This window comes from Vulpes lagopus, chromosome 4, assembly GCF_018345385.1.
Source record: "Vulpes lagopus strain Blue_001 chromosome 4, ASM1834538v1, whole genome shotgun sequence".
In the NCBI taxonomy this organism is placed as follows: domain Eukaryota; kingdom Metazoa; phylum Chordata; class Mammalia; order Carnivora; family Canidae; genus Vulpes; species Vulpes lagopus.
In genome coordinates, this window is record NC_054827.1 from 37,212,344 (window position 1) to 37,236,033 (window position 23,690).

Genomic DNA, 23,690 nt, shown 5'->3' on the forward strand with positions numbered 1-23,690 from the left:
AAAGAGAGGAGACACAGGCAGAGGGAGGAGCAGGCTCCATGCAGGGAGCCCGATATGGGACTCTATCCCAGGTCTCCAGGATCACGCCCTGGACTGAAGGCGGCGCTAAACCGCTGAGCCACCCCGGGGCTGCCCCAGCCACTCCTTTTTTTAAATTAATGTTTGTATGATATATCTTTCTCCATCCCTCAAGTTACCAAAGTCATTGATTGAATTTGAAGTGAGTTTTTTTGTAAACAGCCTACTATGGTTGTGCTGTGTTCGTTTCTTAACCGCTCTGCCAGTCTCTTCTTTTAACTAGTGTATTTAGATAACTTAATGGTTAGAGTTTATGTGTCTCAAGTTCATAGTTTACATAACCAGGTACATTTTTATTGTAAAGAATTCTGCAAAGAGATTAAATTCAAAATAGCTATCAGCAGGAACTTAACCAAGGGGGTCTTTGTTTATTCACGTGACTTTATAGCCAAAGTAAGAATTGATATCCACTTGAGAGGTTTTCTAGACTAGATTTATCATAGCTCAATTGTGTGAGGTCTCGGGGTCTCAGCTGCCCATTTGTTCATGTGTTTCACGGACCCAGAACTTTTTTCTGAGGAAAATTTTCAGCCTGTCTGGGGAAATCCTTCTCCCCAGCTCCACACCGAGGTTGGGTGGCCTTTTGCTCTGGTACCTGGCTCGGGAGTCATAAGCGGATGTCACTGATACCAGGACCTCAGCAGCTGATAACGTTTGCACATGCTCTTAATGAGCAGCGTAGCACATTGACAGATTTACACACCCTCACCGGTCGTACACCATCCAGTTATTGCTGCACACATGTTCCTGTATTTGTGTCTGTGTGTACGTCCTTTGATTCCGGATGTTTACATGGTAATAATAGCACTTTTTATACCTGTGAACTGTATTCCTTTTGTGTGACACCAGGTTTCTTTGTAAGGCAGTCAAGATGTCATAAGCATGTGAAGAAGAGTAAGAGAATTAATGAGAAAAATGAGAAGAGGGAAGTCTCCAGATTTTATAATTCAATAACAATGGAAGAAAAAGGAAGAAATCCAGCTTTATCAAATTATTGACATTGCTAAAACCGCTGCACAGTCGCTGATAATGTTTGCACGAGCTCTTAATGAGCAGTGTAGCACATGGAGGGATTTCCACGCCCACGGATATCAGTTACTCACCTTCCACTTACTATTGCTGCAGGATGCATTGTCCCAGATTTAGTGGCTTAAGTTCATCATATTCATATGTTGACAGAGTTGGAGGTTCAGAAAGGACCTGGTGGGCTGCCTTGTGTTCCAGCACGACCGGGCCCCATCTGGACAGGCTGGAAGGTGGGGCCGACAGCGAGCGGTTCACACCATCTGAACGCTCCTTCACTCCTGATCTGGCAGTGGGGCTGTAGTCACACGGGGGCCAGGACGGCTCACAGGATGGCAAGGCCTGGCCCTGCTGCGTGGCTTCTTCACAGCAAGGCAGCCTCAGTGTAGTTTCACGTCTTACCCAGCAGTCAGGGCTCCCAGAGGAGGTGCTCCAGCAAGCAGAGTGCACACCTTCTCAGGCCCAGTGGTTGCAGACGCACTCAGGTCCAAGGCGACGAGGCAGGGGAGCAGAGACCAATGGGGGTCATGATTGACTTGAGAAAAAAATTAGGGAGCACTACCTTACGGGTGATAGTTTAAGTAATTTTTTAAACTCGGAGAATCTATAAAAATAGATAATATTTAACTATCATCCGAAAACTGCATCTAATAGATCATATTGTTTCACTTTCCTATGGAATTGGTTTTTTGAGAGAGAGAGAGAGAGAGAGAGAGAGAGGGAGTGAGGGTGCACAGGAGCGTGGAGAAGGGGCAGAGGGAGAGGGAGAAGCAGACTCCCCACTGAGCAGGGAGCCTGACACAGGACCTGATCCCAGGACCCTGAGGTCCTGACCTGAGACAAAGGCAGACACTTAACTGACTGAGCCACCCAGGTGCCTCCAAGATGGAATTGTACATTAGTCTTATGATGTTACTAAAGTTGCTCTAGGAATTTTGTAGAGGCAGTGACTTTCCTAATCCTAAAATTACATTTATGATTCTTCTAGTTTATTATTTCATGGGCACAGTGAATCGTGTATCATTTAGTGCCCATGTTATAGCACTGAAGCTTTGAGAATTGACCTTATCCAAAGTCATAGAGCAAGTTAATGGTTGAATGGAATTAAAATTCAGGTCTGTCTCTCTCCTGGGCCAGATTTTCTCTGTGAGAACTTTCCCTGGCTTTGTTATCAGGTGTCACTTTATGACTTGCTGCCTCCCAGGGATCTAGCGTGACCAAAATGTAGCTTGGCATTCTGAGCAGATTATTATATTAAAAAGGATGTTTCTTTTGGGTTGACATACCTCATAGCTCCCGATGGTCAATATTAAAGTTGTTTCTTAGTGTACTTTTCACCCCAAAGGGAAAACACCTTTCTTCTTCATTGAGTGTTGTGTTTTCCCTTGGTGATCAAGTTGAGGTGTGTGTCCGTGTCTGAGTCTGTGTTTGTAAGGATGTGAACAAAAGTGTGGTATGGGATTCATTCTTTCAACCTCATACTGGTTAGAAAATACTTTTTTTTTAACTGTTTAAGATTCAAATTGTTATATTTTTGCTATAGTGGTTGTCCAGAAAATATAAGAAAATCCACAAACCCATATCCAAACAAAACCCAAAAATCTGTATGGTGGCAAACAGGAAGCCCTTCTTAGCATGACTCATGAGGCCATCATGATTTGGAACCTGCTTCATGTCTTGCCCTTTTCTTCACCTGGCCCCTATCTCAGCCTTACAGTATGTATGTGCCTTTCTGAAAGCCCCACACTTTCACCCCATACTCTTGTACACTGTTGTATATACAGGTCAGGCTGCCTGGAGGTTTCCTCACACTCCCTGCACTAAGTCTGTCTGCTATACAGGCCGCCTCCTCAATGTCACTCAGATGCTTGCCTCTCTGGGCACCTGTCCCTGTGTCTCCCAAGCAGAAATTGAGGTCTCTCACTGGCACCCCTGACCCTAACCACAGAGTGTACCTGCTCATTTCTGTGCTCTCCAGGGCAGATCCATGTTTTATTCATCTTTATGTCTGTCACCAATGACGAAAGGTGCTTTTTGAAGGATCATTGAGTGAATGAGTGACTGGATTAATCGGTTTACAGAAGCATATCCCATTATTCACTATCACCTTACCTTTACTTACTGTCCTTGTGGCCCTGGAATGTTTGCAGGAAATGATACATTATTCAGATTTCATTTAAAGTATTGACAAGGTTTGGGCCATAGCTGCAAACTTTATGCTACAAAGTGGATGTTCAAAGTCCAAAAAGAAAAAAGGATTGGCGTTTTAAAGTGTGCTTTTCATGCTGATTCACCAGGTAGTTGTGGGGATTGGCTCCTCTCCCCTTCTGTGACCCCCTAGAAGCAGCAGGGATGGTGGATCTAGCCTTGGTATAGTATATGTTCACTGAACATCTGGTCGTAGTCTTCTCCCATCAGAAACTCCATTGCCGAATTCTTCATTTTTACTCTCTACCTTTTGTACTGGTTTGGGGTTAAATCAGTATTCCTCAAAATTAGTCCTCTGACCCAATTTAACAGATCTGGTATAGGGCTCAAGAATCTGCCTTTTCTTTCTTTTTTTTAAAATATATTTTATTTATTTATTCATGAGAGACACAGACTGAGAGAGAGAGAGGCAGAGACACAGGCAGGAGAGAAGCAGGCGCCACACAGGGAGCCCGATGCGGGACTCGATCCCAGGACTCCAGGATCATGCCCCGAGCCGAAGGCAGGCGCCAAACCACTGAGCCACCCAGGGATCCCCGAATCTGCCTTTTCTGAAGCTTACCAGTTCCTACTGGCATAGATGAATACGTGTCCACTAATGTCTGTTATGGTAGAAAATTGTGACCTATATTCTAGGCCTTAGATTCTTTTCTTGTTCTTGGTGTGGCTTATATGTAATTCAGAAGTTCCACAGAAATACTCATATTTTCCCCCAGATGTCCAGTTATTTGCTCTGCTAGCCTATTTATAAAACTAAAATTAATTTTTATCACTAATTAGATAAGTTAGTCAAATAAAAGAAATGCTTATACAAGGTGCAACCAATGATTTTCCTTGAAGCACAAGGTAGTTAATGTTGATGCTTTGAACGTACATTATGATTCAATTTTTTTAAAGATCCTATTTATTTTTTCATGAGAGACACAGAGACACAGGCAGAGAGAGAAGCAGGCTCCCTGTGGGGAGCCTAATGTGGGACTGGATCCCACCACCCCAGGATCACGATCTGAGGCAAAGGCGGCAGACACTCAACCACTGAGCCACCCAGGTGCTCCTGCTCTTCAACCTTTTAAACCCCTGCTCCTTGCTGCTGTCTGCATCTGTGGTTATCTGCTCCCCCAGAGCATCCCGGATATCCTATTCCGCCGTGTGTTGAGAGGAAGTCTTGCAGCCATTGGGAAACGTGCCCGACAGCGGCTGCTCTGACTTCCCTGCCCCGGATGCTTGTTCTGGAATCTTCACAGGACTCCCCACTCTCTTGGTTCACCTGCTGCCGTGTCGAGCCCCTTACACTCCCTTTACTCCAGCTGGGCATCTAGACTGTGTTTTTTCATCATTGGTTTCTTAAAGTTAGGGAGGGAGATGGATCTGCAGTGTCTTTGTGAGAAGAAGCCCGCAGTCCTTGAAGAGTGTCAGCTTGGGGAGAGACAGAGGCTGCGAGCTGAAGGTCTCAGCAGCCCTCCACGTGCTCTGGCCAACTCTAGGGCACAGAGGGACGGAGCACGCAGAGGCCCATGTCCCAGGCAGCCACACCCAGGCCTTGTCAGCTCCTGCAGGAGCCCTGCTGTGTCATTAAACCTGGACTTCATCAAAGTCCATTTTCCCCAGAACTTGTGCTATTACTTCGGACTCCAATGTCTTGGCTGTTTATTTGCACTCTGACCCATCCCGCGGCCTTGACCTGCCTTTCCTTAGGCTTTACCCCTCCCTCTCCAGCCTGAACCCCAGCGCCTTGACCTCCCTGACCTGCACACCTGTCCTGCAGAGTCCGGTCCCGGATCAGGCTTCCCCATCCTTGGGCAGTTCTTCGTGTTGCCATAGGAGAGCCGCTGGAGGTTCGGACGCTGCTGTCAGTGTGGGTTTGTCACCTCTGGCCTGGCTGTGCCTTGTGCCAGCTCCCATTCCCTGGCCACCATCCCAGCCCTCCACCCCTCTCCCCCTCGAATCACCTCAGCCTCGGCCTGACCTTCCTGCCACTTTACGGAGAAATGACCGACATTAGTTCTTGGGCCTTCCTTTGGCCTCTTGCCCCGAGCCTGCGGGACCTGCACCCGTGCTCTCCTACTCCTGCCCTGTTGGGGAGAACAGATGATGCTGCTCTGTCCAAGACTGTGTCCTTTCTGGGTCGTGGCTCCCACCCACCTCTCAGGTTCTCATTCCATCTGTGGATCCTCATGCCTCATACTGTTTGTTCCTTTCTCCCCAATGTATTCATGGTTGTTTCTTTTTCCTGTTTTTTAAAGACTTATTTATTTGAGAGAGAGCATGCTCGTGAGCAGGAGGGAGAGAGAATATGCTTGTGAGCAGGAGGGAGAGAGAATCTCAAGTAGACTAACCCTGCTGAGTGCTGAGCCTGACCCACGCCCAATCCTGTGACCCTGAGATCATGACCTGAGCCAAAATCAAGAGTCAGACACTTAACTGACTGCACCACCCAGGTGTCCCTTTCCTATTTTTTTTTTTTTTTAAGAAAATGCCATCAACTCTGAGTTCCTCTAGCTGCTGCTCTGTTGCATTAATTCCCTTCTAATCAAGCACCTTTCTTCCCACCCTCCTGCCCTTCCTCTGGGCATGGGGTGTCCATTAGGGCTGTGGGAACACTTCTGGTGTTCACAGAGCTCACCTTCTAGTGCGGGGGAGCGATAACAAGTAGGTGGGTAAGTAAACATGTTCACATAATGTGGGAGGCAGACAAATGGGTTAGCAGTGGGCAGAGTGGTGGGGGCTCGTGGGGGTGAGACCAGAGAAGGCCTCTTTGAGGACGTGGCTTTGGGCTGAGACCTCACTGCACCCCCAAGCAGAGGGGAGAGAAAAGGCAAAGGTCCTGAGGCAGCAGCAGTAACTCCCCAACTGCAAGGAAATGAAAGGAAAACACAACTCCCTCCACTCACTGTGGCCACTTCAGCTGCCATCTCCCTTCACACCTGGCTTGCAGCCCTGTCACTCCTCTGAAGCCTTGGTGATAAGGTCACCAGTGACCGTCCAGGGGCCGGGTTGGTCCCTGCTATACTGGAGCTTGCTGGAACGTGGGTGTGGTGCAGTCCCTGGCTCCCTCTCCTGCTGCTCCTACCTCGGCCTCCCTGCTGACACACACACTCTTTGGGGTGGGGGTTCCCCAGCCTTGGCCCTCCTGTGGCTCCTCTAGGTGGGAGCACCCTGGCTTCGGCCTCCCTGTGGCTCCTTGGGGTGGGGGCACACCAGCCTCGACCCTCCTGCTTCCTTTTTAAGGCTGCTTCCTGCAGCTCCTTAGGATGGGGGTGCCCCAGCCTCAGCCCCCCTGCGGTTCCTCAGGATGGGAACCCCCAGCCGCACCACTCACACTCATAGCTGCCTCCATGCAGGGAGGCCCGTCCACTGAGCTCCTGCCCTCACACAGCTCTGCAAATCCGCACCCCAAATCCTATCTCCCCTGTAACTGGAATCACACTACGCCTCTCCTCCCCTCTCTTCCCTACCCCTCCCCTCCCCGCTGTCCCATTTCTTAACTACGTTGTCTCGAGTTCTTTTTGGCTTCTCATCCTCTCTGCTGGCGTTGCCATAGCTCAGGCCTTTGTTCATTGTCGCTGAACTGTTGTGGTTCTCCCCTGTTGCCATATGACCTCACTCCTTGGCCCCATGCTCCACTGCCGCGGGCTGACCATCCCCACGTGGTGCCCCGACTCCTCTGATGGCAGCCACTAGGCTGGGCTCCAGGCTGGCCTGTGCTGCGGTGAGAGGGAGCTGGTGGGCCAGCCTGGTGCGCCCTGCATGACCGCCCACCTACCCCTCCTGCCTGGTCCAGGCCTCGCTCTGCACCTCAGCTTTGCTGAATTGCCAAACTCAACATGATGGCTTTTAGTGCGTTCAGTGTCGTAGCTTAGGCTGCTATGTTTGCATAGAATGCCCTCTCCGATTTTGCCATCTTGGCAAACACCCCCTTGGTCTTTGGTTCTGCTGAAATGTCTTCTATCAAACTGTTCCTCCCCTCAGTAGGCAGTTTCCCCTCCTTTTTGTCCCCTCCCACTTGAGGCAGATTAACTCAGGTGCTTGTCCTGTCTTCATGCCTGTGTTGCTTCCCTATCTATCTTTCTCTTTGAGAGCACAGTGATTTTATTATGTTTATTTTATATTTCTAGTATAAAACACAGTCCACAGGAAATAACACACATAAGAAAGATCAGTGGCAATGAGAATCACCATGCCATGTGAATGTGAAGGTGTCAGTCTGGGGGTCCCTGGGGAGGACTCCAGCCCACTGCTACCCTGGAACCACAGCATGCCTTGGCTCCCTGCTTACTGTCAAATACCCGAGAGCCTTCGTGATAGGTAGGTTGTAGTTTTGTGGGGGGAGAAAATGCCTCTGAAAAGAAAGTCAGCTGTTAGTAGTAGTGATGAACCAAGGATGAGCTCTGAATAAAGTGAGGTTCTTAGAAATTTCTGGTAGATTAAGGTGATGGGGTTGTCCGCATTGGTCTGTAACATGAACAATTACACACCCAGTGCAGTATATAGAACTAAGAAAAGGCAATTCATGGATTGTTGCAGCAAGGACACCAGTCAGTACAACCATTTCTCATCAAATAAAAGAAATGTTGCATGAGGGTTGAAAACAATAATAAACTTGAGTCAGGCCATGTCCAGAAGCTGGTATGGACTGACACACCATGATGAGCAGAGAGTAGAGTGTGTACAGACATTTCCCAATGCTGGCAGCTGAGGAAAAGCCTGAAGTGGTTACTTTTTATTGTTTTTTTATGGGGAAAATTACTTACATGTGGTACCTCAGCATTTGAAGATTATGGCAGCCTCAGGAGCACCTCTCTCACAAATGGCAAATGTCTACTATTTTTCCTTGGAAAACAGAGCTGATAACAGATGGCACTGTAATAATGTCTCATTTATCTCGCATGGTCTGGGAATGAGAAATTCCTTCTGGGCAGGATTCTCTCTCTCTCTCTTTTTTTTTTTTTTTTGAGCAGGATTTTCTAACTGAAAATCATTGATGCACCAAAATAGTTAAAAATTACTATTAGAAGCAAGTCTTTCTCAGGTGTTTCTCTATTTCTCCTTGTACAGAGTAAGGAGGATACACTCTTATAGTGAAGTGACGTTTTCAAAGGCAATTTACATGGGTAGAGTGTTTTTGTATTCGGTGTCTCAGAGATTTAAATTCAAAACAAATAATGTTGGTCCTCTCCCTCTCCCTCCCTGTCAGGACGCCCCTGTGCACTACTGTCAGCATTTCAGCTTGTTCTAGATTTTCTTTCCTCATATACTCTTTTTTTGTTGTTCGAAATATATTTTATGAAGATTCCCTCTTAAGATTTACTACTTTGAACGTCTTGTAGACTATGAATTTAGGTGATTGTTATTTAATAACTGTTAAAATTGTTGAGTGAGCGTAAAAGAAAAGTCCCAAGGGTGGATGTGAAAATTATCTGTGTGGCCAAATGGTGTTTTTTACAATGAACTTTATATTGTTAATTCTGACTTCTGTTTTTCATGCTTCTGCATCTTTGCCCTGCTTTGAGCTGCTAATGTTGCATATGAAAAGTGACTTCTAGGGAGTAACCTCTCAGAGCGGGGTGTGTTCCAGGCAGTCACTAAAAAGTCTGGTGGGCACAGGCAGATAGATCACAACTGCCCTGAGACTCTGTTTGTTCACTTGTCAAATGACAAGGCTGGACTAGATGATCTCCAGAGTCCTGAGAAAGTGAAAAAAATAGGTCAGCAAAGAAAAGTTTGAAATCTCTGAAGACCGGGGCACCTGGGTGGCTCAGTGGTTGAGCATTTGCCTTTGGCTCAGGTCATGATCCTGGGGTCCTGGGATTGAGTCCCTTCAGAGAGCCTGCTTCTCCCTCTGCCTGTGTCTTTGCCTCTCTCTCTCTCTGTCTGTCATGAATAAATAAATAAATCTTAAATAAAAGCCTCTGAAGACCAGGGTGTCTGGAGGATTTAATGGCCACTTTGGGTCCCAGAGGAGGAGTTCAGCTTAAGAGACAAAAGGTAGACTGGTGGGGAAGTGTGTCTTAAGAAAATTCAAGGCCTCTTCAGGGGAGACCCACTATTATCGTAAAGTATACATAATGTAAAATTTGCCATTTTAACTATTTTTAAGTGTACAGTTCAATGACGTTAAGCATATTTACACTGTTGTGTAACCATTACAGCCCACATTTCTAGAACTTTTTCATCATGTCAGACTGAAACTTGGGGCCCATTAAGTACTAACTCCCCATCCCCTGCCCCCCCCAACCCCAGGTAACTAATTCTGGGATCACCAGTCTACTTGCTGTATAGACACCTCATATAAATGCAACCATAGAGTATTTGTCCTTTTGTGTCTGGCTTATTTCACATAGCACACGTCTTTGAGATTCATTCATGTTGTAGCGTGTATCAGTATCTGCTTCCTTTTTAAGGCTGAGTAATAGTCCATTGTGTGTATCTACCATGTTTTATCTAGTCATTGGTTGATGGAGGTTTGGGTTGTTGCCATCTTTTGATATTGTAAACAATGGGGGTATGAACGTGTGTACAAGGATCTGTTCGAGTCTCTGTTTTTATTTCTTTTGGGTACATATCCAGAAATGGCATTGCTAGATCATGTGATTAACTCTATGTTTAACTTTTTGAAGAACTGCTAAGCTCTTTTCCATAGTGGCTGTACCATTTTACATTCCCACCAGCATTGCAGGAGGGTTCCATTTCCTCAAAGGAGGAAGAGCAGTTGTATATGCACGACTAGAGCCCATCTTTCTCATGAGGCCTCTGACAAGACCTATAATTAGGACAGTAGATTGAGGCCATAGTATGGAGGGTCTTGAAGGCCTGGCCATGGTCTTGATACTTTATTCTCTAGGCTATAAGAAGCCAGTGAGGGAAAAGCAGGGTTAGAACAGTACTGTAGGAAAGCTGAGGTCCATATGTGCAGGATGGATTGGGTCCTGGGAGTGGGACATGGGTTGGCAGAGGATTGTAGTTATCCTGCTGAGAGACCTGACCTAGGTTCCATGTGAGAAGGTGGGAAAGGCAGGGATGACAGTGGAGACCCTTCTGCGATCAGCAGGCAGCAGTGGCCACACTTGTGTACACTCACTGAGTGAGGGTAAGTAAGAGTGTGAGGGTAAGGAGTGGTACCCCCCTTAACCTCCAGCTTCTTGATTTCTGAGATCCTATGTTGATGATAAGATGCCGAGAAGGGCCTATGTCTGCTTAGTTCCTCACCTGCTGAAGGAGCAGACATCAGCAGCAGACCGTGGAGCTATGTCTTGGATGCCTGGAGGGGTCCCCCCCTAGTGGGTCATCCTACGAACAGCCTGGTCCCCTAGAATAGCAGAAGATGATGAGCACTAGGATGCTTGCTCAGGAAATGGAAACACCAAACTCAAAGTAGACATAGTGTCTATGGGGAGAAAGAGGGGAAAAGAGGGTGCCAATTAGGGTATCTAGCCCCAAATCTCAACTAGCTCCAAAGTTTTTATTTTGATCTTTAATTTGCATAATGCATAAAATGATGTTATCCTATGCAAAACCAGTTTGCTTTGCGTTTGACATGCTGGTGCATGCCAGCTCATTGGCTAGCTGATAGGCCATTTCTGCCTCAGAATGCTTCTGCCCTTCTCAACCTCCTAGTGTTTCCATCTCTGAAGATCTCCAGGAGGCACAGCGATCCATTGAGGTGTTGTCCTTTGTGTTACAAGCAGACTGAGAGTGTGCAGGTGTGGGAGGGTGTGCCTGGGGGTGTGGTGGGTGGAGGCTGGGTGTGGGCTTTAGTGGACACAGGCTGCAAGAGATTTTTCTATATGACTTATTTAAAATGGAATTAAGAGATCTAAATGAGATTTATAAGGCATAATTAATTTAATTAGGTAGAGTATGGGGAAATATGTTAAAAAGTTGATGTAATAACTTTTTCCAAGCATGGGACTTGGAAGACAGTGAGAAAGCAGCTGAACTGGTGGCGTGTGGGCTTAGCCCAGGTGCCCTGGCCTTCCCAGTTTGCAGGGCTGTGCCTGAGGCCACCGATCCTGCTGCTGCCTGGCACACTGGGCTGAGGACACGGGCGCCGCCACTGCGGTTCTTCTGACGTGCTCATGAGAAGCCCTGTAATAAGAATTAGTATATTCTCTGGGTCTTTATAAGTAGATGCCAATCTCTTCAGATGGGTTCATGTATATCTTCCTGCACTTTCAAATCTGTGGATTCTGATTTTTAAAAGTTAGTGATTCTTATCCTGGTGCCGAAAAAGAAAATGACTTAGTTAAAAAACCCTCTTCAGCCCACGTACATTTTTATCTGCACATTAAACTGTCAGCAGCCTTGCCCACATTTATAGAGAAGGTACACTGGCTGACACGGGAACAGGAGCTTGAGGCCCTGCTGCCAACCCCTGGTAGGCCCGTGTGAGCTGTGTGAACACTGTTCCCAAGAGCAGCTCCTTCCTCCCTCCCTGCCTCCTTTTACCCCTGGAAGCTGGTGGTTTCCCCAGCTGCTGCAGACAGCGTTGGAGGTGGGGAAGAGCCTGTTTCCTCAGTGAGTACTAATTGCCTGAGAGAATGAACAGACTTTGAAGGGAACCACTTCACATTTTCAAAGAAGTCCTTTGAGCTTCCTGAGAAACGAACCCCCTTCTTTCTGCCATGAATGGCCCTGCAGGGACTCTGAATTCTGTTCCAGCATGAGCCCTGCAAAACCTCTCTCGCCTTCCCTGCCTCTGAGGGCCTGTGAGCAGTATGCCCTGTTACCCAAGGAGTTGAAGGGGGGTCTTCAGACAAGAGCTCTGGCTGGTGACTGCGCTTGGGCCCTCAGGTCACTGTGCTGGCTGCCAGCGGATTGCACATTTTGAATCCGGAGGCAGGCCGTCCAGATGGTGGTGAGAGATGAGGCTACCTTGAAACCCCGCAGTACCAGACTCTTCTCTGTGGCACCTGAAGGAGATCCAGACTTTGAACAGGATCAGAGAGGCCTAAGGACGAAAAGCTCTGACACGGCAGTGAGTGGAGCAGAGAACCTGGCAGTGTTTGTGAGGAAGACCTATAGTGCCCACAAACGTAGAGGGAGTGAGGAAAAACGGAGGGGTGGCTTGCCAGAGGCCTGGAGAACTGTCACTACCCTTGTGCAGCCAGTTATTGCCCTGGCGATGCACTTTTGCAGCTCCTCCAAGACCAAGGAGGGGCGTTCCAGCTAAAGCTGGGAGTTGGGCGAAGAGGAGGGCAGAGACCTGCGATAGGAAACATGGGGAGTCAGAGGTCAAAGGTGAAGGAGCCTAGCTGGTGATTGGTTGGATTTGTATGGGAGTCTTTTCTGACTGTCGGAAAAAGACACACACAATACCAGCGATGTCCGGAAGGCAGTGGAATCTAGGTGGTGGGGAATCGTTTGCCTCTTTGGAAAAAGTCTGTCACATCAGGCCCTTGGGAGGCTCATCCTGAGAGCTGACGGGTCACAACTTCAACTTCACAAGTGAAACTGTGGCATTTCAGTACCAGTAACGTGGCATAGAACACAGTTTGGGGGGCCTTAAATAGGTATTCCAAGTAGTCTGGCTCTGGAGCACTGGCTGTGCTTCTTCTCAGAGGTGGGAAGGGTAATATGGAACTAAATAAGATGTGCACCTGCCACTGTGCTGGGTATTTTATGTATCATGAGCTTTAGTGCTTCCAGAAGCTTCCAAAGGGCCACTCCGAAGTGCTCTAAATAGATTGCTTTGGTCAGTTTATCTGAAATGGCTATAATTCCTAACAGATAACTTTAACATTCTTTTACAATTAAATAAATATAATAATTACAGTATTTAATTATATTGCAGGAAGTGTGGATAATAGCAGAAAAGAAAAAACTGTACAACCCAACTCCACATCACAGCCGATGTTACTTTGGCATGTTTCTCTACTGTCCATTTTCTGACTGCCTCTGTATGGTATAAATATAGTTTTGTATTCAACATCACAAACTTTAGTGTTTATCTGAAGTCTTCATAACTATGATTTTGAATTGATGGTATTTTGATTTCTTGGGGATTTTTAATGTGGGAGCATTTGGGGTTCTCAAATACTTATTACACGTAGAGATTTAATTTAATGTTTTAAAAGGCCTTTTGGGCTAGACCTCGGCTGTAAAAAAAAAAAAAAATACTCAGCAGCCAAGGTTAATTTTAAAAACTACCTTTGTGTTTCCATCAACAGGGATCTACCGCACAGAGAAGGATAAAGGCACTCTGTATGAGCTTACGTTCAAAGGGGAGCAGAAGCATGAATTCAGGCGACTTGTCTTGTTTCGACCCTTTGGCCCTATCATGAAAGTAAAACAAGAAAAGCTCAACATGGGCAACACACTCATCAACGTTATCGTGCCACTGGCAAAGCGGGTAGACAAGTTCCGGCAGTTCATGCACAACTTCAGGTCGGTTGGTACATGTTTACCTTCCTCAGTGTGGCATGTGTTAAAATGCTGGTATCATTTCCTGTCATCGCGCTCGTTTCCCCAGCCAAGTACAAAGGCCCCTTTCTCTTCTGTTCAACTGTTTCCTTCATGTGAAATTATCCTTTGCCTTTCCCTAAAGCAACTAGAAAACTGCCAGACAAGCAGATTTACTTTCCGAAGCAAAAATTCTGGAGGGTGGCTTCTCACCAGGATCTGCAGAAATGGCCTGATGCCTACTGTGTCCAAGGCTAGCTTGGGTTTAGGGTCGGGTTTGAGATACGGCACAGGCCACGCTGCCTCATCAGTGGAGGGAGGCCTCTCCCTGACTCTGGAAGGCCAGCGCCCCCATCGCCTGTGGACTTGGCTGGAGGATGTGTGCCCTCAGCTGCCCAAGGTCTACATGGGCTGTCCTGCTCCTGCAGCTGCTAGGATTGATTGAATAAGCATCCATTTTTTACTCAAACCTACATCTCAGAGATTAAATTTCGAATTATACCAAGAAGTTTCCAAGTACACACTTTTATAGCTGCTCAAGAAGAGGGGTTTCTTTTTTTATGATTTTTTAATTTATTCATTTGAGAAAGAGAGAGCACGAGATGGGGGGAGAGGGAGAACCAGACCGTCTGCTGAGCCCGGGAGCCCAACACGGAGCTCCATCCCAGGGCCCTGGGATCATGACCTCAACTGAAGGCAAACGCTTAACTGACTGAGCCACCCAGGCATCTTGTGAGGGTTTGTTTTCAGATGCAGTAATGTAGTTTTTACATGTGTATCTTGAAACCCTTTATGTGCGGTATCAGCTTTTATAAGCTATCATGGCTAACATTCATATCACCAGTCACTGGTGTAGCTAGGTAAGCTAACTTACCTAGCTAGCTTATTATAAAGATAAAAGTTACATATGTCTAATTATAAATCTTGAAAGATAACTTATTTTTATGTTTTTTATGTTTTTAAAATATTTTATTTATTTATTAGAGTGAGTGCACATAAATGAGGGGAGAGATAGTGAGAGAGGGAGAAGCAGACTCCTTGCTGACCTGTAAATCATGGCCCTGAAATCATGACCTGAGCTGAAATCAAAAGTTGGATGCTTAATGGACTGAGGCACCCAGGCGCCCTTCACATTTGCTTTTAATCTTTTATCATTAAATTCACATTGTAAAAAGCCAGTAATGCTGTGTAAGGGTGTGGGTTGATACTTCTCAAAATTTTAGGTGATGAATGCAGTCTTTTTAAGATTTTTACATTTGAAGGGGAACTCTTATCTAAATAAATTTTAGGGGATCCCTGGGTGGCGCAGTGGTTTGGCGCCTGCCTTTGGGCCAGGGCATGATCCTGGAGACCTGGGATCAAATCCCACGTCAGGCTCCCGGTGCATGGAGCCTGCTTCTCCCTCTGCCTGTGTCTCTGCCTCTCTCTCTCTCTCTCTCTGTGTGTGACTATCATAAATAAATAAAAATTAAAAAAATAAAAAATAAAATCTTTATAAATAAATAAATAAATAAATAAATAAATAAACAAACAAACAAATAAATTTTAGGGCCAGAATCCAATAGTCTTAGAAGAGACCTTTGGCAGTCACCTGGTCTGTTCCTCCCTTAGTTCAGGATCCCTCCAGAGCATCCTTGACGTTCAGTACTCTGTACAACACGTGTGCATGTGTGCCAGGTAACTGCCTCCTTCACTGGGCAGGCTGCTCTGTTGTTGAGCAACTCCAGATAGAAAACTTGCTATTCTTTGGATCTGTCGTCCACCTCCCTATAATTCATACCCAGTGGGTCTAGTTCTAGCCTCTAAGGAAATGACTGAACAAATACATTGCCTCTTGGACATCATAGCCTCTCAGACCAATAAAGACAGCCATCACAATGCCCATTGTCTTTCCTTCCCCAGGTTGGGCCTTATATTGTGACATCATGCAAAGTAGGGCAGGCTGATCTTGTCATCTGTTCCCAGTTTGTAGATGCTCTGTTGGGCACCATCACTCCAGTGTCGACAGTGTCCTCTAGCTCCAGTAGTGAGGTGTGTCTGTGGAACTTTGGCTTCTTGCAGAATTCCTTTGGTGTCTCTGTGTCCCCTGCCTTCTCTTTGGGATGGCAGGGTGCTGCTGGTTGATCAAGCATGATTTCCCAAGAAGGACTAAACCTGTGGTCGGCACTAGGCGTTAAGTCAAAGCATTGCTTCCAGCGGTAGGTAGGCCCATTTCTAGTTTGTAGTAAGTTTCTTTGGCTAGGAAGCTGCCTAGAGCTTGCCAGATTAAGGGCCAGGAGATTTGCATCAGCTGGTCATGAAGACCAGTCACTGAGCCTGCTGGGCTTGGCAAGGTCGTGCTCACACTGAAGCAGTGTCTGCCTGGTCCTTTGTAGGGCTCCGCGGCCCCGGGGTAGCAGGATTCTCTAGGTTATATATGATTGGCTATTGCCTTAGTGTCATGAGGATTGCATGTATTTAACAATAGGACTAAAACTAGAGGGGAAATATTGTTGAGAAAGGTAAAATGGGGGTACCTGGGTGGCTCAGTGGTTAAGTGTCTGCCTTTGGCTCAGGTCGTGATCCTGGGATTGAGTCCTACGTGGGGATCCCTGTGAGGAGCCTGTTCTCCCTCTGCCTATGTCTCTGATCTCTCTGTCTCATGAATAAATAAAATCTTAAAAAAAAAAAAAAAGAAAAGAAAAAGGTAAAATGACTAGCTTGCCAGTCTCCAAAATTCAGATGGTGAAATGAAATGTAATGTTAGTTAATGTATTAAAAACCAGTAAAATGTCTGCTGTGGCACAGAGGCAGGAGAAGGTGGGTGGGAAGGTTTACTACTTAGGTAGGATATTTGGAAGGTCTATGTGTGCCCGACACTCGACCAGGCATAGGGGCAAGGAGATGAGTTCTAGAGGTGGTGTCTGTATTCGTGTGGACTTAAAGCTCCTGGAACAGAGCTGGGAGCTGCAGCAGAAGTAAAAGTAAGGGGCAATGGGTCACAAAGAAAGCTACTCAGGACAGAGGACACTGGAGCAGAAGCTGGTGGGGAGTCTGTATGCTAGGGGTTTCTGAGTGTGTTGGGTCTCTGCAAAAATGGAATAAGAAAGGGTATGCAAACCTGAGAGGATTTAATTCTGTGGCATTTCACATCAGCCGGCAGAGAACGGACTGTTCAGTGTATGGCAACTCATCAAACAGCAGAAAATATTAAATTTTTACTGCATACCAAAACTCAGAGTAAACGCTGGTCCATTAAATAATTAAATAGAATTAATACAAACCTAAAAGTATTGGAAAAAATACAAGGGGCTATTATTAAATATTTGACCTTGTCTTTATGAAATCCCTTCTTTTACAAGATTAGCAGATATTAACTCTGGCTGGGACCGCAAATGGCATGATGAATGACTTTTGTTTTCTTCTCTTGAATTCTGTTTTGTAAATTTTTATGTAGTTGCCATATGTTTTATGTTTTGTTTAAAAATTCAACAGAAGATACTTTTGGCCACTATAATTTAAATGTGGATTTTTAATTTGTGAAAGAGATGTATAGCTTTATACAATATTTAAATAATACAGAACACAAGGAATGAATTATTTAAAAATCCACTCCTTGCCCTGCCTCCCCAAATTAGCCATTTTTAACATTAATTGAACTGTATCATAGGTACTTTTCTTTGAATATATGCAGATAGAAGAATAACTTGCTAGCTAGAAATTCTTTAATACAACATGAGTTATACTAGATACTGTTTTTAATTGAAGAACTACATTTTTGCCTGACTCAATTTATAGAAGTGAATCTGAAGTATAATCTGAAGAAATTGCTGATCTTTAAGAAAACATTTCTCTACTGTGAGAGATAGTATAAGTTCTGAAGAGATCCCTCTAAGATTACCTTTTTTGAGAGAGAAAGCACGCACAAAGTGCATGGGGAGGAGATGCAGAGGGAGGGAGACTCCTAAGCAGCTCTGTGCCCAGTGTGGAGCCCAGTGCATGGGGCTCAGTCTTACAACCCTGAGATCATGACTTGAGCCTAAACCAAGAGTTGGATGCTTCCCCAGATGAGCCACCCAGCTGCCTCTGAGATCCCTCTAAAATTAAAAAAAAAAAAAAAGATTTTGCATAACAGGAAATATTGGAATTATAGTGTATTTTTTGCTGCATATTCTCACTTTAGACTGGATTGAGAGAAAAGTCACCCCAAGAAGAGGAAGTCAGCACAGTCATTCTTTCTCCCTCTCCTGCCTACCATCCTCCAGGGTGTTGGCTGTCTACTACCTTTACCCTGTCAAGGTTGCAGCCTTTGTGTTCTGCTCTGTGGCTTCAGAGTCTGTATGTACATTGCATGGACCCATCAGCAGCCCTCTGACAACAGTGGCTGCAGCCCAGAGGTCTTGCATGGTTAGAGCCCATGGAGAAAATTTTTTTTTAATAATAAATTTATTTTTTATTGGTGTTCAATTTGCCAACATACAGAATAACACCCAGTGCTCATCCTGTCAAGTGCCCCCCTTAGTGCCCACCAACCAGTCACTCCCACCCCCCGCCCTCCTCCCCTTCCACCACCCCTAGTTCATTTCCCAGAGTTAGGAGTCTCTCATGTTCTGTCTCCCTTTCTGATATTTCCTACCCATTTCTTCTCCTTTCCCCTCTATTCCCTTTCACTATTATTTATATTCCCCAAATTAATGAGAAATTTTTTTCAAGAAGGGTCGTGAGTGCTTGAGAGTGGAGCGTCTACTCACAGTCATTTTGATTTAAGGACAACTTGGTGGGCTTACCATTCTTGGGCACACTTTCTTTCCTGGGACTTTGGAGACATTCTTCTGGCATCTGATGATGCCATAGAGAAATGTGAGGACAAGTTTACTTGGTCTCTCTCGAGAATGACTGGCTTTTGCCTGAGTGCCTGAAGAATTCCTCCGAGTTTTGAATCATAGTAGCTTCATCAGGATATGTCTCATCACCGTGTCTGTTGTTCTCGCTCATATTTTTCCTATACTTAATTGAGTTTTCTATTTTGCTTTGTGGATTCTTTCATGTCAGGAAAATTTTTTGGTGTTTTAATTATGCATTAGCTTCTATTTCTTAATGCCTACTCTTTTAGCTGCTCTCACATAAGGCTTTTCTTGAGATGAGCAGTTTGGTTTTCAGATGCATCTATTCTGTCCCATGCTGTGTTTAGTTTAGTACTTCTGTGTGTTTGGGCTGCCACCTTATTTTCTCAGCACAGAGTGTGCCTTTTAATCTTTTTTTTTTTTTTGTCATTTTTTCTTGGATTTTTTTTATTGAATTCATATTTTTATTAAGGAAGTGTGAAATGTATAAGATATTTTCTTCTGTTTGAATTGTATTTTCTTTCAGACTGGGTTTTTCATTTACTGTTGAATGCTATTGCTTTCTTACTTCTTTCTTCCTTTAGTTTTGATACTGTTCTTGAGACATGGTTGCTGTGAGGTAGCTCTGTATCTTCCTTCTGCCTGGCGCACAGAGGGCTACTCAGACTGTTCCCTCTGACCTTGTAGGGGATGGATTCTCCCTGGCTGCCTTCCTGTCTTGATGGAGAACTGTCTGTGTCCCACTCCTGGCTGTATTCTGAGGGCAGGGGATTTATTGTTCTATTCACTTTATTTATAGTCTCCAGGAACAGAGGGAGGAGAGCAGGAACTCAGTGGAGGCTTTGTGTGACCTTCATTGGAGGTTCCTAATTCCCGTGGCTTTTCTGCACCCTGGCATGGATGTGCACTGTGCTAGGCTCGCTCTGTCTAGTGGTGGATGAGTCTTTGTCCTGAGGAGAGGATGATTTGGCTCTCACAACTGGCCCTCAGTGAAGGACTGAGGCCTGAAACATCAATCAGCCTCATGAATTTACTTCTCTTACCTGTACCTGTTGTCTTCAGCAGCTCATTCCACCCCCACAAATCAAAAAGAGGAAAGAAGATAAGGTTTTGGCCTTTTGTTTAATGATTGGCTCTGTGTGTGTGTGTGTGTGTGTGTGTGTGTGTGTGTTGCAAAGGGTACATAGAAGATGCTTCAACTGAGTGTCAGCATCGCCCATCCCTTCTCCTCTTTCTGCTCTTAAGAAGGATCTTGATAAAAAATAAAATTAAAATTTAAAAAAGGATCTTGATTATGATCATCTTTTTTCCTTTGCTTCTGCCCACCCCCTATTATTTGCAGGGGTTCGTTCATAAACTATAATGAGGATAGTCCTACTGTCCCTCTCTACTTCCCACATAAAGTGAAGAGACCACATGCTCCACTGTGGTTCTTCCTTCACCAGGATCCTGAATTGGGATTTGGGCCCTGTCTCCCCCAGACCAGCCGTTCCCCTGGGCCACGTTCTCTCTGCCTGGGTGGCTTCTCCCAGTCTCCTGGAGGGAGTGACTGGAGGTGGGAGCCACATGAGGCAAAAATACAATCTTCTGTGTCTTCCACTGTCTTCTTGTCTTCCATGTGAAGATTTTATGTGCTGTTTGTTGGTCATTTATTAGTAGCAAGACTTGCCATTTGCCACTATTTTTGGTACAGAGTTTGAATGATCAGTTTGAGATTAATGTATTTAAAACATTATCCTTCCAGTGCATGTCCTTTAAAATGTAGACACTCTTTGTCCTGATGGCATTTGAATGAGGGATTTTTTACAAGTTGCTTTATATAGCTGGCTTTAGTATTTCCTGTAAATTCAAAGTACCTTCCAGATGGGTCCTCTTGCAGCTCTGACACTGGTTATTACAGATAGATTTAGGGTTTTGTTTTATTTTTCACTTCAGCATCAGTTTGCTAACTATTCACCTACAAAGGAGCCAAATGGCTAGGAATTATAACAAATATGCTTTCTTAGACAATAGAAATAGATGTAGAACCTGGAATTCCCCAGAGAGAATGGCCTCCTAGGGAAGACTAGGTCAGAGAAATCAGCTTACTTAGGTGATGGCCAGGCATGGGTACAATCTGCAGAAAACCAAAGACCAAGTTTTTATATTCCAGAACTCTGTCAGGGCCAGGCCCTGGGGATGGAATTGATTCCTGGGTACATGGAGTATATGGACTAAGATATTTATTCTCATTATTATTTGAGTCATCTTAACTAATCCTAAAAATTGTGTCAGGACGCCTGGGTGGCTTAGCGGTTGAGCGTCTGCCTTTGGCTCAGGGCGTGATCCCGGGGTCCTGGGATCAAGTCCCACATCGGGCTCCCTGCATGGAGCCTGCTTCTCCCTCTGCCTGTGTCTCTGCCTCTCTCTCTATCTCTCTGTCTCTCATGAATAAATAAATAAAATCTTTAAAAAATTATTTGTGTCCATAGAAAAATACCAATTTAACAAAACCATTTTTATAAAGGTCACTAACAAAGTCACTTACCAACAATGCAGAATGGAGGACAGGTAAACCTGGAAGCCAAGACTAAGGGGTAACCATTGCAGATTGTCAAAAATGCCAGCTCTGAACTTCCTGGCAGACAAAGGGACAAGGGGAAGACTCGGGCTGGTTTATTTCAGCCTTCAGTAAGGAAAAGAAGACGAGGGGATCGCTGGGTGGCGCAGCGGTTTGGCGCCTGCCTTTGGCCCAGGGCACGATCCTGGAGGCCCGGGATCGAATCCCGCGTCAGGCTCCCGGTGCATGGAGCCTGCTTCTCCTTCTGTCTGTGTCTCTGCCTCTCTCTCTCTCTGTGTGACTGTCATAAATCAATTAAAAAAAAAAAAAAAAAGAAGGCGAAAAGCTTTCTCCCAGCACTAGACCTGAAAGGCCTTTATTGGAGAGGTAGAGGGCATTAAATAAGAGGTAATCCTAAGATTTACAGGAAATAACAAAGCTAAAGCTTCCATATTGTCCTCTCCGGGAGCAGGAAGGCAGCTGGCAGGAGCAGCCTGGAGCTCTGGTCTGGCTACTGTGGGGGGTACTTTGTGGTGCCATCGTTGTTCATGGACAAGAGATGGCTTTTTCAAAACTCTGGCAGGCCGGATCTCTGTGCTGTGTGTGGTCCTGGCCCGTGGGGGCACCCTCAGTCCCCAGGAGCCGTGTCATCTCCCGTGAATGCCCCATGGACCTCTGGTGGGTCTAGAGGACCATCATTCAGACCCCTTTAGCTGTGGCCAGAAATAGGAGTGCATCCGGGTGAGCTTGCTTAAAATCGAGCCTTGTTTTGATGCTCCCCTTTTGCCCAACAGCATATTAACTTAAATCTACCCCCTCCTCTCCTATTCTACTTCTTCTTCTTTTTTTTTTTTTAATCACCTAATTTGCCTTTGAAACTATTCTCACGTTTGCTTTTCTGGCTGTCTGGTTTCCCTTGGTTTCGGTGTTGTAGGTCTCAAGCTAGTCAGTTGTTTCCTGGTGTAGTTTGTGATAGCAGGAAGAAACCCATAATAACAAAGCTATAGATTGCCTCTGTGTCCTTATCTCTGAGCCTCTCCCCCCCTCCCCAAAAAAGATTTTTATGCAAATGATGTTTTTATGATTTCTAGAGTCTTTCCCAGTTCAAGTTTTCTTGATTTTTATTTTGACTACTTCCAGCTGGTCTGTGAACCCTTTTTCATGTTGCTAGGATTCTCCTCAGACTTTGGTAGTTAATTTTGTTTTAATGTTCTTTCTTTCCTTCTTCTGACTTTTCTCTCATCCCTCCCAACGCATTTATGATATTTTCAGACAGGATCAGGGACATCTTTTACTTAAATTTTCTTTAGTGATATTTTAATCCCTTTTCTGCCTAGAACTGTTGAGATGTTTCTGGAGATTTCTGAATTTTTTTATAAAACAATGACTATGGATTGCAGAGACTGAATTGAGTCCTGAGGATAGGGCTAAACTGGCATAACAGGAAGGCCTCAGGTCATCATCACACAGAGCATTGTGGTTGAGATAGGGCCCTGGTTGTCTGTTTTTCAAAAGGAAAACTAATGTAGTTTCCACAGTATCTTTCTCCCTCCCACTCAGGCCCCTCTCCCTCTCCCGCATCTGTGCTTCTTTAGCCAAGAAAACCCTTTCTCTGCTTCTCTCACCTGTAGGGGGGCCTACTCACCTGTTAGGGCTCAGCTTGGGTACTCCCTCTTCCTTGAGACCCCTCTCCCTCCTCTCAAATCTTCCCAGTCTCTGGGCTTGATACACCTCTGGATCTTTGCTGCAGATAATCTATCTGTCCTTACTTTCTTTAGCTGTCCATTCCTTCCAGTACACTGGTCCCTGAGGCAGGTAGGGTGACCAGTTGTACCAGTTTGCTTGGGACTGAAAAGTTTCCTGGGATACCAGTGCTAAAACTTGGAGAATCTCAGGCTGACCTAGGTGGTTGGTCCCCCTCACAGGCACCATAAATAATTATATTTTAAAGTCTTTTTTTTTTTTAAGATTTTATTTATTTATTCATGAAAGACACACACAGAAAGAGAGAGAGGCAGAGACACAGGCAGAGGGAGAAGTAGGCTCCATGCTGGGAGCCTGATGTGGGACTCAATCCTGGGTCTCCAGGATCACACCCTGGGCCAAAGGCAGACGCCAAACCGCTGAGCTACCCAGGGATCCCCAAAATCTTATTCCAATAAGAGTACTGCATTGTACCACAAAGTTGCTCAGTAAATATATTTGAATCTGTGTTTCCATAGGCCGCTTAGCCCGAGGTATAAAAACAGCTACTGCTAATTATATAAAAATACAAATTTCCAGGGCACCTGGGTGGCTCAGTAGTTGAGTGTCTGCCTTCCGTTCAGGGGTCCATTCCCAGGGTCCTGGGATCAAGTCCTGCATCAGGCTCTCTGCACGGAGCCTGCTTCTCCCTCTGCCTATGTCTCTGCCTCTCTCTGTGTCTCTCATGAATAAAATCTTAAAACACAATTTTCTTTCTCTGTCTCTGTCACCTTCTGTGGCAAGACGTCCAGCCTTTTGTGCCCTCCTGGTCTTTCTAGGAATCCTCAGGAATGTTTCACATATGCTCAAATACAAGTTCAGCTTCCACTGACTAGCCCAGGCATCAGCTGCCTGATGCCCACACACTGCTTCTGACA

At 45.5% G+C, this 23,690-nt stretch overlaps 1 protein-coding gene across 13 annotated transcripts in view; it reads left to right on the forward strand.

Moving 5' to 3' along the window:
* CSGALNACT1 (chondroitin sulfate N-acetylgalactosaminyltransferase 1) overlaps positions 1-23,690 on the forward strand; it is a 256,586-nt gene that overhangs the window by 201,167 nt on the left and 31,729 nt on the right. For all 13 annotated transcript variants that reach the window (XM_041752350.1, XM_041752352.1, XM_041752349.1 and 10 more), the window contains one exon: positions 13,476-13,692. In XM_041752350.1, the coding sequence (XP_041608284.1) occupies positions 13,476-13,692 (217 nt within the window). The remainder of the gene's footprint in view (positions 1-13,475; positions 13,693-23,690) is intronic.